Genomic DNA, 14,708 nt, shown 5'->3' on the forward strand with positions numbered 1-14,708 from the left:
TTAAGCCCCTCAAAACGGGACAAATTCATAATATTACTGAGAGTAATGTTTAATCCTTCTACTTCATTTTCTTACAAAGCTCCTACATACTAAATGAAGAAAAAAGTTAAATGTTTTGTTCCAGATAAGGATTCGATCGTCCGTTCTGGTCATCCCTGCTTCAATCACCAAATCCTCATATATATCCCATTTACATCCAACAACACTGCAACCACTTTATACCTCTCGACATCCATTGTTGAATGTAAGAGCTAAGGAATACTGTTTCAGAGGAGGATCAATCGTCCCCACTTCGACCTCCAGTCACTATCTTCTTATTCCCCTTTGACCAGCGAGTCCCTCGTCTTGACTCCCACTCACCGCAAATTCCTCAACCAAGGGCGTTTGTGTCACTTCCTCACTTCCAATCAGAAGTCTTTTACTCTAGCCTCAGGTGTAGCCGTATAGCTCAAGATCACGGGTAGCGTGTACGCGGTGCACACATTTGAGCCCTCCAGAGTCCCTGCCACATGCAGAAGATCCAACGATCGAAATTGAGAGCTGCATTAGACACTCATTACTCCACCAGTATCTGTAAACAGAGACACAAATAAGACAGGTAAAAGGGAAACCCTCATGTACCCACTCTCATTCCAACCTTAGCAAAAACTATCCCTCTCAAACCCCAACCACTTATTTTGGCATTGGAGTGTCATTGCAGGGACCCCTCTTAGGCGTTATTAATGACAGACCACCGTGATCTACCCCTCATCTTCCATCCATCACCACCACTCACCAGAGACTCACGATTCCTCCTCAATCAACATTGTTCGCTGATTTGACTAGATTCATCCGATCATGCTTGTTACACACCCGCCTTACATCTTTTTATGTGGGTTGGTGGCATGTTATTGCTATCCCAATGCAACCTCTTGGCTTGAAAGCAAAAAGTGTGAAATAGTGAGAATTCCTACATCGAGGATGGAGAACTTTTACTTGGGAAAGAGCAAAAAAAACCCTCTGAAAGGGGAGAAATCTCCCCACTTCATTAACATTGTATTGTATTGCTATTATGCTGCCATATCAATACTTTAGTTGATGAGTCATCCTCTCCTATATTTAGTCACTTTTCTTTCTTAATTATTGCTTATATTCTTCCGTGGCTAGCACATGATTAGTTTCTACGCCCTCCCAATTACTCATATTAACTCGTATTTCGGCATGATACGTGTTATATTTAGCTAATCCCACTTAATGGGAAAAAGAACTTGCTTGTTGTTGCGATATGCACAAGTTCCCCCTCATAGAAAATAGAAAAAATGATAATACAAGGAAGAATATATCAATGAAAAATATATACAGATTAAATTACAATGTTTGGTACCTGAGTCACTTCATTTATGCTACTAAGCTACAAGGTTTGATCAATAAACTCAATGCCAGAAGTCAAGGATGAAAGATGGAAAACACACGATTATCATATCATATTGCCGTTTGTGGCAATCTCATCTGAAGGGACCAACCTCAGAACAGCAGCACCAAACAAAATCAATTCAATAAGCAAAACTGGAATTAGATCTCTCACATGAGATCCATGTATGAAAATCTATTGGTGCACCCAAACACCATTTAATGGATTTGAGTGGATTTTATCCCCTTAGGATTTATCTACTAGGTGCAGAGTGAAACCAAACCTTATGAAGGAATTGTTTCTTTCTATTGGTGGGACATTGTTTCTCACTCTCTCATCAAAGACAATCTCATGTAAAGGAATTCCAACTCATTTCTAATGCATTCAATTAAGCTTTCTTCATTATCGAGTGCAAAAGGACAAATAATACACATAACTTAACTACGACAAGTTAAGATAATTATTATTTTTTAGGCTTAAATACTCTTTTGATCCTTAAAATTGTAAAGGGAATCAAATCTGATCCCTGTAAAATTTTCACATCAAATTGGGTCCCTAAAATTGTTTTTTTAATCTAATTAAATCCTTTTGCTCAATTTTGACTAGTCAACGGTCCAGTGGAAAGCCTAGTCAGCTAAGGATGGCCACGTGGATTTTTTTCACATCAATTTTAGTCCTTTAAAAAATATTTTAATCAATTTTAGTCCTTGTTCTTCCACCTTCCTCTTCCACCTTCTTCCTCTTCCTCCATAACTCAAATTCTTAAATCTAGAAATTCAAAACCCTAAAAAAACTATATGTTCATCACATTCACCTTGTTCTTCCTTTTGAATTTATGGGATTTGAGTTATAGAGGAAGAAGATGAAGGTGGAAGAACAGGGACTAAAATTGATTAAAATACTTTTCAAGGGACTAAAATTGATGTGAAAAAGTCCACGTGACCGTCCTTAGCTGACTAAGCTTGCCACTGGACCGTTGACCGGTCAAAATTGAGCAAAAGGAGTTAATTAGATTAAAAAAACAAATTTTGGGACCCAATTTGATGCGAAAATTTTACAAGGACCAGATTTGATTCCCTTTACAATTTCAAGGACCAAAGCGTTATTTAAGCCTATTTTTTAATATCTATATTTTCTTTTATGAGATAAGACTTATTACAATTTCAAAGAATGTTGAAATAGTGATACAGTAATATAATACAATCAAGAATCTACCAGAAAAAACTATCTACTCAGTAACAAAGTTACAATATAAACATGTTAGATGATTGGCTTTGAAGAAGGACTTTTAGTCCTTCCCTAAAGCCTCAAAGAATAGCCAACTTATCTGAAAAACCTCTGTAGCCAAAAGAATTCAAATAAAGAGAACTCCAAGGTTAAAGAAGTCTCTTGAAAAATAGTATAGACGTGAAGAGAGGAGGCCAAACCAAGCTATTAATGAAAAGACCTACAACAAATGGAAAATTAAAATTAGTCACTATCAATGTAAATGCATAGGTACATCAAACCCTGGGTGGGGATGAACCAAACATAGAAAATATCCTATTGAAGTGTCTGATAATCTATATATCATTAAAGAAGTCCAGAGATGAGTCGGCTAAAGTAGATAGTTGAAAACCAAACTCAGTTCCGAGTCTTCCGGATATGTATAAATGATTCTATTGATTTCATCTTATTTCTCTGTTTCATTTTTCTTCAAAGAATGAAAAACACATCCAAAATATTTCAACAGTTGTCCAGGATACTTCATGGAAGGTTTTACTGTGGGATGTTTAATGGAAGCCATGTATACAGGGGATAATATAATTTAATTCCACCAATATGCTATAAGTTATTTATTTCAGTAGAAGATTCCCTGGTAAATTTGGATCACCCAATATGCCACACCAGACATCTGTTAAACATGAGCATACCAAAGTATGCACATACTTTTAATTTTCACATCCTGTCATAATTTTTTTTTCATATAGCCAAGACAGATTTGTAGCTCTTATATAAGACATCTGCCTATAGAACATGATCGAAAGAAGAGAGAAGGAACCTTTTATATGTTAAAATTATCACTGCTTTGAAAATGGAAAGATCTGTCCTGAAAAGCTAGTTCATAGCAATACAACAACATGAATGATGGTGCTTACCATTTTGAGAAGATGTTGCCGTAGGAAGGGATGGAAGTGTTGTCGCTGCAATGCCATTAATTCAGTGAACAAATGAATCAGACATAGTAAAGACTTAGTACAGATATCGAAGACATGTATTTGGCCACAGTAGAAATATTACAAGGAAAAGAAAATCCAATGTGATACAAGAGTAAAAGGTGAGATATATGGAGAGCTTAGACGTACTTCTATTGCATGAAGACGGAAGCGGGTATGATGTTGAAGGCCATGGAGCTACAATGTTATCATTAAGGTCGCAAATGAATCCAATCCCTGAAGTTCTATAAAATATCGCATCTGAAGGTAGACTCGGCAAAAGGCAGCCAGATACTAGATGAAATTGGAAAGATTAAGTTTAGATACTACAACCCCAATAAAAATTTGATGCAGTCTCCAGAAGAATCTGATATATAAACTGCATAAGTATGCTCTATCATATATTACTTAAGGTATCTTTTTGTTCACAATAACAAGCATATTTTCCTCCATTTATTAATCTCATAACTATACATGGGATCACATAGTTTCCTTCAAAACACTTGATTGCTAAAATTACTGACAAATACTCTGAAAATTTATTCATTCAGGGCCTAAATGAAGATGTCAGTTTACGCTTTATTTTAAACATTAGATCCTATGTTAGATTTATTCCTAAGTAAAATGGAAAATAACAACATGGTCAGTAATCAGAAAACCATGGTAATTATGACACGAAATGGGAACAAAGAAAAAGTACAAATTCTATCCTTATTTCAGAAGCATGGTAAAGCAATTTATCAATAAAAATTTCATGCTATAAAGTATAAATGATACCTTGTGATCCAACTGATTCATCCATGAGAAAATCCAGCGACCATTAACATTAAGTTGCATAACAGGACAAGCATCAATATCAGTACTTGCAGAGAGGGTAAACAGTAGTTTCTTAAGCAAGGGAAAGATAGCAATGCCAACCTTGAAGAGAAAAGTCCTTCAGGCTTATATGACAAAGATTATAAACATTGTTCGAGACATTTGCTTCCTGCAACTTCTTTCCGAGTGATACAGCACATTTCATGGCTTGCAGATTGGTCACAAAGCTCTGTTCTTGCAAATAGGACACATAACTTTTGGTGGCTTTGCAGCAAGCTGTTTGGTTACTTATCTGATTTCCACATTCTTTCACAACACTCGTGACATTGGGAAAAACCAACGGGCAGACTGATGGAAGTATTAGAACCCGTTTGGATGTAGACTAAAGAACACTTATTGGAGTTTATCTAGTGTTTTTTTTCTAGTGAATAAGTTCCAATTAGTGCTCTTTAGTCTGTATCCAAACGGGCTCTTATAATAACATTTAACATCAAATGTCAGATGGATGCCCAATAAGTTAAGCCAAAAGTGTAATAATCAAACATGATGTATGATAATGAATTTTCCTTTTCTTTTCTTCTCTTTTCCCGTGCTCACCTTTGTTTTGGTTGCAGCTTGAAAGTCCTCTAAAAATACTATTTGCGGTCGATGGATCAAGTTTGCTAGCCAGCCAACGAAGTACTATATTCTTACAACCCTTGATCCTAGCTGTATGCCCCGGAAAGCTATGGTTTCCATTTGAATTAGACATGTCATTCAAGGCAATTTTTCTAGCAGCATAATTTATGGCATTTTGGCAAACTTGGTCACAACACTCATTTACAGGATCAATGTTTCTACAAGCAGTAAGAAGTCTTGAAGAGTCTACAATGCTCTCAAATTCATCGACAAGTACAACAGGACAAGAGGCTTCAGTAAGATTTGCTGTATGGATTGAACATATATTCTTTAGGTCCTCGTTCGCACCTTGACTGAGCAGGACCTTCTGAACATCAGAGAAACAGTGAGTAGCATGAGTAGTGTTCAAAGCTAGCACCCCAGTGTATTTGCTTGATTGCCCTATGAGGGTCACCAGCATGGCATCAAATTGAGGACAACATACAACATTTGCCAAAAATGGAGCAAAGGAAGTCCAGCAATCAGTAGCAGTTCTGGTCATTATATCTTGAGCAGCTGAGAAATTTAACGAACATAGGCCTGGAAGCAAAAGGAATTCTAGGTCATCTTAGTAATCAGAAGAATCTGCTTTGAAGTCAGTTATTCAACAGTTTTCTTGGCTATGGTGTTATATATTTTTTCTAGGATGGGAAGAGGAAGATTATTTAGAAATTAAAAATAAACCTCAGAAAGCATTAGAAAGGATGCAAGTGCAATAGCATTTTCAAGGAAAAACAAAGTAGTAGTTTCATTGTTTTCTGGCAAGACACCAGTCATTCATAATGAAAGATTTAATCATATAATGAAGCTAAGAATAATTGTAAAGGTACCACAATATGCAAGGACATCCAAATCCATATGCTATCCTTCAGGGGTGGAGGGAGTAGGTGACTACAGAGCAATGATCTCCCTCCACCCTCAACTTCTACATTTTTCCTTACAAATGTAAGTTGGTGGTAACCTTTCTATTGCATCTCATTCTACTCATGACTTCACAACAAAGCACCTTTAACACAGATATATGAACCACATGAATGCAACAAACTAGCTCTCACAAACCCTTAAGACAGCACCTACACTTAACCTTTCCCTCATTGCAAGAATTGCACCTGTCCTCATGCACCTTCACCTACATAAAGTCATCTGGTCACAACTTAAGACAGCATTGATACAATACTGCACTTTCACTACTGCCAGTGCACTCTAATTCCACGACGAATCCTTTGTCATGAATTAACTATGCAAAAATCTTAAGCTATTGGGTGACGACACATGAATGATTTCATAATATATTACTAACACCTTTCAGGCTTCACCACTCCTCATCCTTCAAGCCTTTAATATATAATAACTAGATCTCTTTGATTTAAATATTTGAAGACAAATATACATCTAAATTTGAGTATTGGCCTCTATATGAATTAAACCCTGAGTTTTTCCCCTTTTCACCCCTTTATCCAATAAACACAATATACCAATCATAGGTGGCTGTGAAAACAAGAATTCAACAATTGAAATTTCACACTGTAAGACAAGCTGAAAAGGAAAAGTAAACACTACCTGATAACTTAGGCAAAGAATTATTGGCGAAAGGACTCAACGGCGAAGGAGCTAAAAGAGGAATAAATGGCATTGGCTGTGTGCTTGGAGAGATATCATGGGGCACTGCATCAACCTTAGTTCTGATAGAAAAGGAATATTTAACACCACCAATTTGAGAACCCTGGGAGTTCTTCATAACTGCATAGTCAATTTTCAGCTTAAAAAGTTAATATTTCCTGAAGAAAATTAAACAATTCCTACATTGCATTTTGCCTCAAATTAAATAGACCCTTGTTCAGCTTTTTATATATATGATACATTGCATAATTTTATCAAGTAAGTGCAACCAAAAATAATAATAATAAGAATAATAATAATTATACAGCATATTAAGTTGAATGACAAATTCAATTCTTTACAAAAAAACAAGTTTGTGTAACACACATACAGAGAGTAAGAAAGATGGTAATCTGAAGAAGGAAACTGGGAGAGTGCAATCTCTTCATAGTTGCAGCAGCTTGTAACCAATGAATCCCAAATTGAACATTAAGAAGATTGGTAAACACGTTCAATGAAATCACAATTAGAGTGTGAATTGAATTGAGAAGTGAAGAAAAGGATAAGAAAATGCAAGAAACTCGTTTTCTCCACTTCACTCACTCTCAACATGAGAGAGAGAGAGAGATGGTAATGCCAGCGATGTTATCAGGGACGATCACGTGCAGGGCACGTGATGGATTGAATGCCATGTGAGAGGTAGCTTGGTTAGTTAACCCCATGTTACCTTCTATCCCAGCATGGACCCCGTTTGATTGTTATAAGAAGAAGCAGGAACCGTTGGATTCAAGGAATCAACGCATCAAAATCAATTGAAATTAAATTCTTTATTAAGAAAAAAATCATAAGTAATTAGTTCAATAATGTTGGGTCCTTCCAATTAGTTCAAAAATGTTGTATTATCATATATGACGATAAATCCTGAACTCATGATTAAGAGACGAGATGAACAATCACCTCACTATTTTTCATGGTTTATTATTAACATGAAATTAGTTTATAACTTTATGCATGTAGTACTTATTTGTTTGTTTTTTTACATATATAAAGTACCTAAGAGTTAAGTGGACATATTATATAAGAATGAAGTTTTTATGTGAGAGTGAGATGAGTAATCATTGTGAGTCACTAAATCTAATCATCAATTGTTAAAGTTAAAATATGAAGATTATTATTATAGCTTATTTAGTGTATTTTCTAGTAGATAAGTCTTAATAAGATCCAATAAACCTGTATCCACGTGCGCTTAGGGGTGCACATGGGTCGGGTAGATCCAATGAACCCGCCCGATCCAATCTAATCTAATGACAAAAATGCGGGTTGGATTGGGCAAACGGGTTAATCGGACGAATTTTATTACGATCCAATCAACTTCGGATCGGATATCGGATTTAATAACAATTCACTCAATCCAACCCGAAATCCAAACATACAATAATAATAATATATTATTAATATATATTTTTAATAGTTTTACCTAACATACATGTAAATTCTAAAACCCTTATTTTATTTCACAGTTTCACTTTTCACATTCTTCACTTTTTGTTTCAATTTTATTTGGCATGTCGGAGAATTGAGACATTTAAATTTCAAGTGTCATGTCATTGTCGTATTGATTAACTTGATTCCATTGCCGCAGTTGTTTTTCATGGTAGTTGGCTCTATGTCATTTATGTAATACTATTTCACTAGATATTATACCCGTGCGTTGCACGGGTTTCTTTACAACATTTTAAACATTAAATAACAATGATTATAGTTTAAATTATTACATAAATATTAAATTATTTTTTATTTTAAAAGAAATACTAATAATTGTGTTCAACATTTCAATCATTTCAAAAAAAAGGAGTTTTTAATAAATATTATTAGAGTTCTCTTTGTAAATAAATTAATATTACTCAAATTCAATAATTAATATTTAATAATCAGCATTGGATCATTTTAAAAATTTAATTATTTATTTATTTAATAATGTGAAAAATATTATTAAAAAATAAATTAATAAGTTTTTAATAAATATTATGAAAAAATTTAAGCAATAAGTTTTTAATGCCATCAAAAAAGTTGTTTTACCATTTTTTTGTACTTTTTACCGAGAAAGTCATTTTGGGGACACAATTTCCCAAACAGGTTTACACATGTTAAAATTGAGAAAAATAAAGTAATATCATCTTTTTCAACTATTATAAGATATAAATTAAATAGATTAATTTTATTCAACTTTGGTCATAACTTATCTATTAACCTTGCTCAAAATCGTTTTTACTAATATATAATAAGATCATAAAATTATATTGAGATTTTTTCGTCAAATAAAACACACATACATTATAGTTAATAGTAAATACCTTATAGTGTCATTTTTATATTTAATTTTTTTATCTAAATTATTTATTTCTAACATTATTTTGTCATTAATCAACTTTAATTTTAGTTATTTTTTCCTAATGCAAAATTCAAGTCAATTTTTATGTTTATGAATATTATTATTCAATTTAGGTAGTTTAATTACTATTAAAAATACAATTTATTTCAATTTTTTATCTTATTATTTAATATATTAATTACAAAGAAATTTGTTAAAAAAAATGATTATGACTAATATATATTTTTTAAATATTTTTGTATCTAATTAAATATTTTATTAAATCAGTATATTAACGCGTATTAACCTTCCTATCTCAAATAAAAGTGTAGTTTTTGTTTATTAGAGTTTTTTTCGCTCTTTTTTAGAGAACTAAAGTGTTATGTTTAAGGAGTCTTTTGTCATGTTCTATTCTACCTTATACAATAAACATGAAAATTAGTTGGTAGTTGAATAACTAATTGGTCTAAAAAAATTATTGATCAGTTTTTAGTTTAGTTTAATGTATATCATACAAATAATTTTTTTTGGTTTTTTGTCTATTTATAGCAAAATTTCAATTGAGTTATACATTTTAGTTGGTAGTTGAATAACTAATGACTTAGACAAATTTATTAATTTTTAATATTTTAATTTAATTTTTGTAATACAAAGGAAAATGTTAATACAAAGGTTCAAATTAACTTTTACATTTTAGTAGGTAGTGCAAAAAATAGTAATAAGTTTGCTCAATACATTAAATGCATTTAATACTTATAGCTCAAGTGAGCTTTACATATATATATAGATGCTATTTAGTACAATGTTTTGTGTCTTTTTTATGTTATTTGGTAGTATAACGTATTTACCAATTTTTTGATTTTTTTTTTGAAGCTTTGATATTTTTTTCAATATTCAATATTTATTGTTATTTTAATATAGTGATCCAATCAACCCATCCGAACTAACCCGAAGATCGTCGGATTGGGTTGGTTCGGGTCCGAAGGTGAAAACTCACAAAATCCAACCCAACTCAACCCAAACAATTTTAATCGGTTCGGATCGGATCCTGATTAGCCTACAAAACCATTCAACCCAACCCATGTGCACCCGCGCGCTAATAAAATTTAAAATTATGTTAGCATAATTATAGAGGATACTTATGTATTGGAGATGTATTACAAAGAGTGATTTGGTTTAACTTATACATGTTTAATTTTTTTTAATTAGTCTCGAATTTGATTATTGTGTATGAAAAAAGGAAACACCATTAAAGAGCTAATTATGGTTTTGGCATGCATAATTTGAATTACTAGTTTATTTATTTGGAGCCAAGTACAATAGTTACAAAAAAAAATTAGCTGGGATGCTGAAATAGAATTTTTAAAAATCTACAAATTTTTGTGAGGGTTGAGACTACAATTAAAAAAAAATCATATAAAAATGCATGGAATTATTAAAGAGATTAAAATTCATGGGAAAGTCGTGACCCCTATCAATTCTCTTAAATACGTGAGACAAATTTCTCATTAAAATCTTAACTTATAGAAATGACATCAATTAATCAAAATTTCACCTTGGCAAACATGAAACAACCTTAAGTTTGAAGCACATTATTGTCTATCAATTCCTGCAAATGAAGGTGCAGGGGTCCAACATCTTAGATTAATTAATTGTGGAAGAAATTAAACTCAAGTGGATGAAATGCAAGTGCAAGTTATCCCATGTGAAGAGATACCCCATCTTGCTGGCAATGGCTAATGTTTCAACACGTAAGACCCTTAAACTGATCATCAGCAACTTTCATATTAAATGGGACCAAATACAGTGCTCATTGAAATAAATGGTCATGTCCTCAAGCTTAACATGTCTTGTTCTATAAATCTCCCTTCTTGCTTCAATATCGCGTTTTCATGTGAGATATTTTATTTAACTTATCCCAGTCACATGAATTTGCTTTAGTGTTGACTTTGAAATTGCGGTGTCCACATTAATTGTTGGTAACCCATGATGGATGAAATTCATTCCACAATTTTTTAGGTTATCATGACACTTTTGGATGGTTTGACTACTTTTGGTTTAACTAAGGCATTTAACAGTTATACATGTCTTTAATATAAGAATTAAGTAATTAATTCATACATTCCTTAAAAAATTTAGTTAATTGCACTGTAGAAAAATAGTATGGGGAAGTAGTAATTTTTCATGATTGTCGGATATGAAATACCTTAAAAGATCAAAACAAATTAGCGTGCAAATGTGCCATCATTTAGCTTAGCCTCATCGTAAATGAGGGCTTGTTGAGCAGAAATTAGAGGGCACCAACTTCCAGCTAAACACTTTTTTGGAACTAATCATAGAGCTAAATATAAATAATGGACAGATATTGAGACAACGACATAATAAAAGTTCAAATGCGTGGAGTACTTTCCTAACAATAATAAGAGTTTTCAAGGAAGAATATATACGAAATTAACCAATCAAATTTTATCAATTGAATTGCCTTATGAATAAAATAAAATATATTCCACAAGGTTTGATTAGGTAATTAAATAGCAGGTGTTTGTTTGTTTCGCCAATTCCACAAGTCCTTAAATTTTATTTTATTTTTTTGGTCCTTAAATTTTATCTGAATTGATTTTTTGTGTGTTCTGATTTGCAAAATTAAATTTATGACAATTAAAAGTTAAATAAAGAAATACCTTTCAACGAATGATTATATAAAAAAAGAAATAAAAACATTAATATATAGTTTGATATGGAAACTGGAAAGACGTGTGTCACAAATGAGAAGTATACAGTTATGAGAGGTGGTTATCTCACACATACTAAGGTAGACTCGAATTCGTTAAGAAAACAATTATTTTTAATCCAAGCATGAGTTGTACTTAAGATACCAGGCTGCTGATGGCTACACTTATAGTAAAATAATCTTGTACATAGTATGAAACGAATGATAATGGAAAAGCATCATTAATGGTGGTTATGAATCTATGATTTGAAGCAAAGAGAAACCCCACTTGTTTATCTTAAATACCCGGCGCAACAACCGGAAACTCCATGTGCATTCTCTCCATCGCTCTGTATATATAGCTCACTTTGGACAGACTCAATTTCCAAATACATGTTCTGTTTTTGTTGTGAGTTAAATTCTTGTTAACATGGGCAACTGCTTGAGAAACAACAAAGTATTAGCACAAGATCATGAGATTGAGAACTATGGTTGTGAAGAAAAAATTGAGGAGGTAAAGACATTTCCACCTTCCAAATTGGAAGATCCAAGCTTGAAACAATGCATGAAGAAGAAGAATAAGAAGGTGAGGTTCAAGATAGAAAATGATGGTGATGGTGATTCTAGAATTGGGGCTGTGAGGATTAGAGTGGTGATGACTCAAGAGGAGTTGAAGAGGATGTTGAGCTACAAGGATGATTCTCCTGATCCCCACACCTCACTTGAGCAATTGCTTTGTGCTATTGAGTTGAGAGGAGGGAAATTTTCTGTTTCTGATGTTAGTGAGTTTGACGGAGGCACAAATTCTTGGAGACCAGCTTTAGAAAGCATTCCAGAGGAACGCTTATTAAAGTAGCTGTTTAGTTAACAATCCATGTATCATGCATGTAAATAATCACATTTTTCTTTTTTATTTGATGTAGTAGAATTTATGTGTATATGTATTGAAATCCATATCAATGAAGTAGTTTCAGTTTTGCTTGAGAAAAACAATTGAGGAATTAAAATTGTGCTTCTGGTGCGGGTCTGGTATTTGTTCTTTGTGGAACCAAATTTTGTTTGGATGAGGCATTTGGAAATAAGAACCATAAGATTTTCTATGTTCTTTGATCTTCCTAGCTTTAGTAAGAACCAATGATACTATAACTTTCTGACCTTACAGAGTTTATTTTTATTGAATACATTTACAATTATCATAAAAAACATATAATTGATGATTTTGTCCGAAGATGACAAAACAATGCACCCAAAAAAAACTTATGATGGTTTCTGCCAATGATCATGTTCCAGTACCCTGGTAAATCATGAATTAATTTTCTTGACATCTAGTTACTGTTTTCCACTAGTAGTTATGTATTGGGAAGAAACTTCGACCGCTTTCGCTATGGAACAAATGGAGCAAGCAAGGTGCAACATCATTGCGTAAATCCATATGGGGAGTTCTTAGCAATTCACCATCGGGTATCTTTAGTCTGGCAGATGGGGAGAGGCATGTTATTTGCTAGTTGAACTCTGTTGCTGTTGTTCATGTCCTGGAAAGGGAGCCTCCGGGTAGGCATAAATATGCTTTTCTTTTGTGGGATATAAGGAATTTGTTGAGGTGAGATTGGCAAGCATCAATTAGTATTAGTGTAATACATTGAGGGAGGATAATGTATGTGCAGATTTTCTAACAAAATTTGGAGCTTCTCAATATACCACCACTCTTGAGGCACTGAATCAGCTCATGTTAGTAAGTGCACTGGTTTCAGAGATCGTAGATTTGGAGTTTACTTTTTCCTTTCTGTTGTTTATAAAACCCTTTCTTGCACCCAAAAAAAAATACTGTTTTAATTTCCGACGAACTCAACGTGTATAGAAAACCAAACAGAGAGAAATCTCATTCTATTTCTCAATTGATCAAAAAGTGTATGTACAAGCGATTACCAGAGCTTATATAGCTCAGCTACTCTACCCTACAAGATAACTGATTCTAACAGCTGTCATAACAATCTGATAACTACTCTCAACAAACTTGCCAGCTCATGCCAGCTCATTGATCTACATGCCAGCTCATTGACCCAACTCTACAAGGCTTAAGCTAGTTAATAAGTGTAGACTTCTTATAAGTTACTAACTCCAATACTCCCCCCTCAAGATGGCAGGAAGATGTTTGTAATTCCCATCTTGGATAGCAATTGAAGGAAAGCAGCTCTTGGTAATGCCTTTGTGAGAAGATCTGCAAGCTGATGGTTGGATCTCACATGTATAAGCTTCAAGTCTCCATTCTCAACCTTTTCTCTGACAAAATGAAGATCTATCTCAACATGCTTAGTTCTCTCATGAAATGTTGGATTGGTGGCAATGTGAATAGCCGCTTTATTATCACAATACAAGAGTGTTGGTTGCTTTGTGATGCCAAAATCTAAAAGAAAATTCTGTAACCAGATGACCTCACAAGTGACTGATGCAAGTGATCTATATTCTGCCTCAGCAGAACTTCGACTCACTGTTTGCTGCTTCTTAGACTTCCATGTCAAAAGAGACTCACCCATAAACACACACCAGCCAGAAGTTGACTTCCTACATTCTGAAGATGCCCAATCTGCATCTGCATAGGCATGCAATTGCAGATCAGACTTGGCAGAGAACAGAATTCCTTGCCCAGGAGTATGCTTCAAATACCGCAGCAAAGTGTGAGCTGCTTGCAAATGTTCATTTGTAGGTGTTGAAACATATTGACTTAGTCTTTGCACTGCATAACATATATCTGGTCTAGAAATCACCAGATATAACAGCCTCCCTATGAGCCTCCTATATGAACTAGGATCTTCAAGAAGAGTTGCATCCGCAGTGAACTTTTGCAGAGGATCCATAGGAACTGCAGAAGGCCTTGATCCTAGAAATCCTGTGTCTTCAAGTAATGACAAAACATACTTTCTTTGTGAGAGATAGATTCCTCTACTTGACCTGGCTATCTCCAACCCGAGG

At 33.7% G+C, this 14,708-nt stretch overlaps 2 protein-coding genes across 4 annotated transcripts; one reads left to right on the forward strand and one right to left on the reverse strand.

The window, feature by feature from the left end:
- On the reverse strand, positions 1-7,374 carry LOC130747024 (uncharacterized GPI-anchored protein At1g61900-like). 3 transcript variants are annotated; one of them, XR_009022293.1, is made up of 9 exons: positions 7,049-7,374; positions 6,619-6,798; positions 4,999-5,598; positions 4,504-4,749; positions 4,363-4,374; positions 3,736-3,879; positions 3,529-3,573; positions 1,364-2,837; positions 1-571 (listed from the first exon to the last, which is right to left on the reverse strand). XR_009022293.1 is itself a non-coding variant. In XM_057599838.1 (8 exons), exons 1-8 carry the CDS (start codon positions 7,104-7,106, stop codon positions 2,767-2,769), a joined length of 1,356 nt encoding a protein of 451 aa, XP_057455821.1. In that variant the 5' UTR covers positions 7,107-7,374; the 3' UTR covers positions 1-2,766. The 3 variants fall into 3 exon arrangements, 1 of the variants encoding a protein (XP_057455821.1); XR_009022292.1 differs by having other exon boundaries at positions 1-915; XM_057599838.1 differs by having other exon boundaries at positions 1-2,837.
- Positions 7,375-12,022: 4,648 nt separating this feature from the next.
- Positions 12,023-12,838, forward strand: LOC130742953 (uncharacterized). Its single transcript, XM_057595063.1, has one exon. The coding sequence runs from the start codon at positions 12,169-12,171 to the stop codon at positions 12,592-12,594; it is 426 nt and encodes a 141-aa protein (XP_057451046.1). The 5' UTR covers positions 12,023-12,168; the 3' UTR covers positions 12,595-12,838.
- Positions 12,839-14,708: the final 1,870 nt, after the last annotated feature.

The sequence above is a fragment of the Lotus japonicus genome, chromosome 3 (assembly GCF_012489685.1).
Source record: "Lotus japonicus ecotype B-129 chromosome 3, LjGifu_v1.2".
In the NCBI taxonomy this organism is placed as follows: domain Eukaryota; kingdom Viridiplantae; phylum Streptophyta; class Magnoliopsida; order Fabales; family Fabaceae; genus Lotus; species Lotus japonicus.

Excerpts from the sequence above, each read along its gene's own strand:
- LOC130742953 (XM_057595063.1), top strand. The coding sequence starts at position 12,169 with ATGGGCAACTGCTTGAGAAACAACAAAGTATTAGCACAAGATCATGAG.
- LOC130747024 (XM_057599838.1), bottom strand. The coding sequence starts at position 7,106 with ATGAAGAGATTGCACTCTCCCAGTTTCCTTCTTCAGATTACCATCTTT. Across the intron at positions 4,750-4,998 it reads AAGCTGCAACCAAAACAAAG|TCTGCCCGTTGGTTTTTCCC; the intron begins GTGAGCACGGGA and ends TACTTCCATCAG. Across the intron at positions 3,574-3,735 it reads TCCGTCTTCATGCAATAGAA|CGACAACACTTCCATCCCTT; the intron begins GTACGTCTAAGC and ends ATGGCATTGCAG.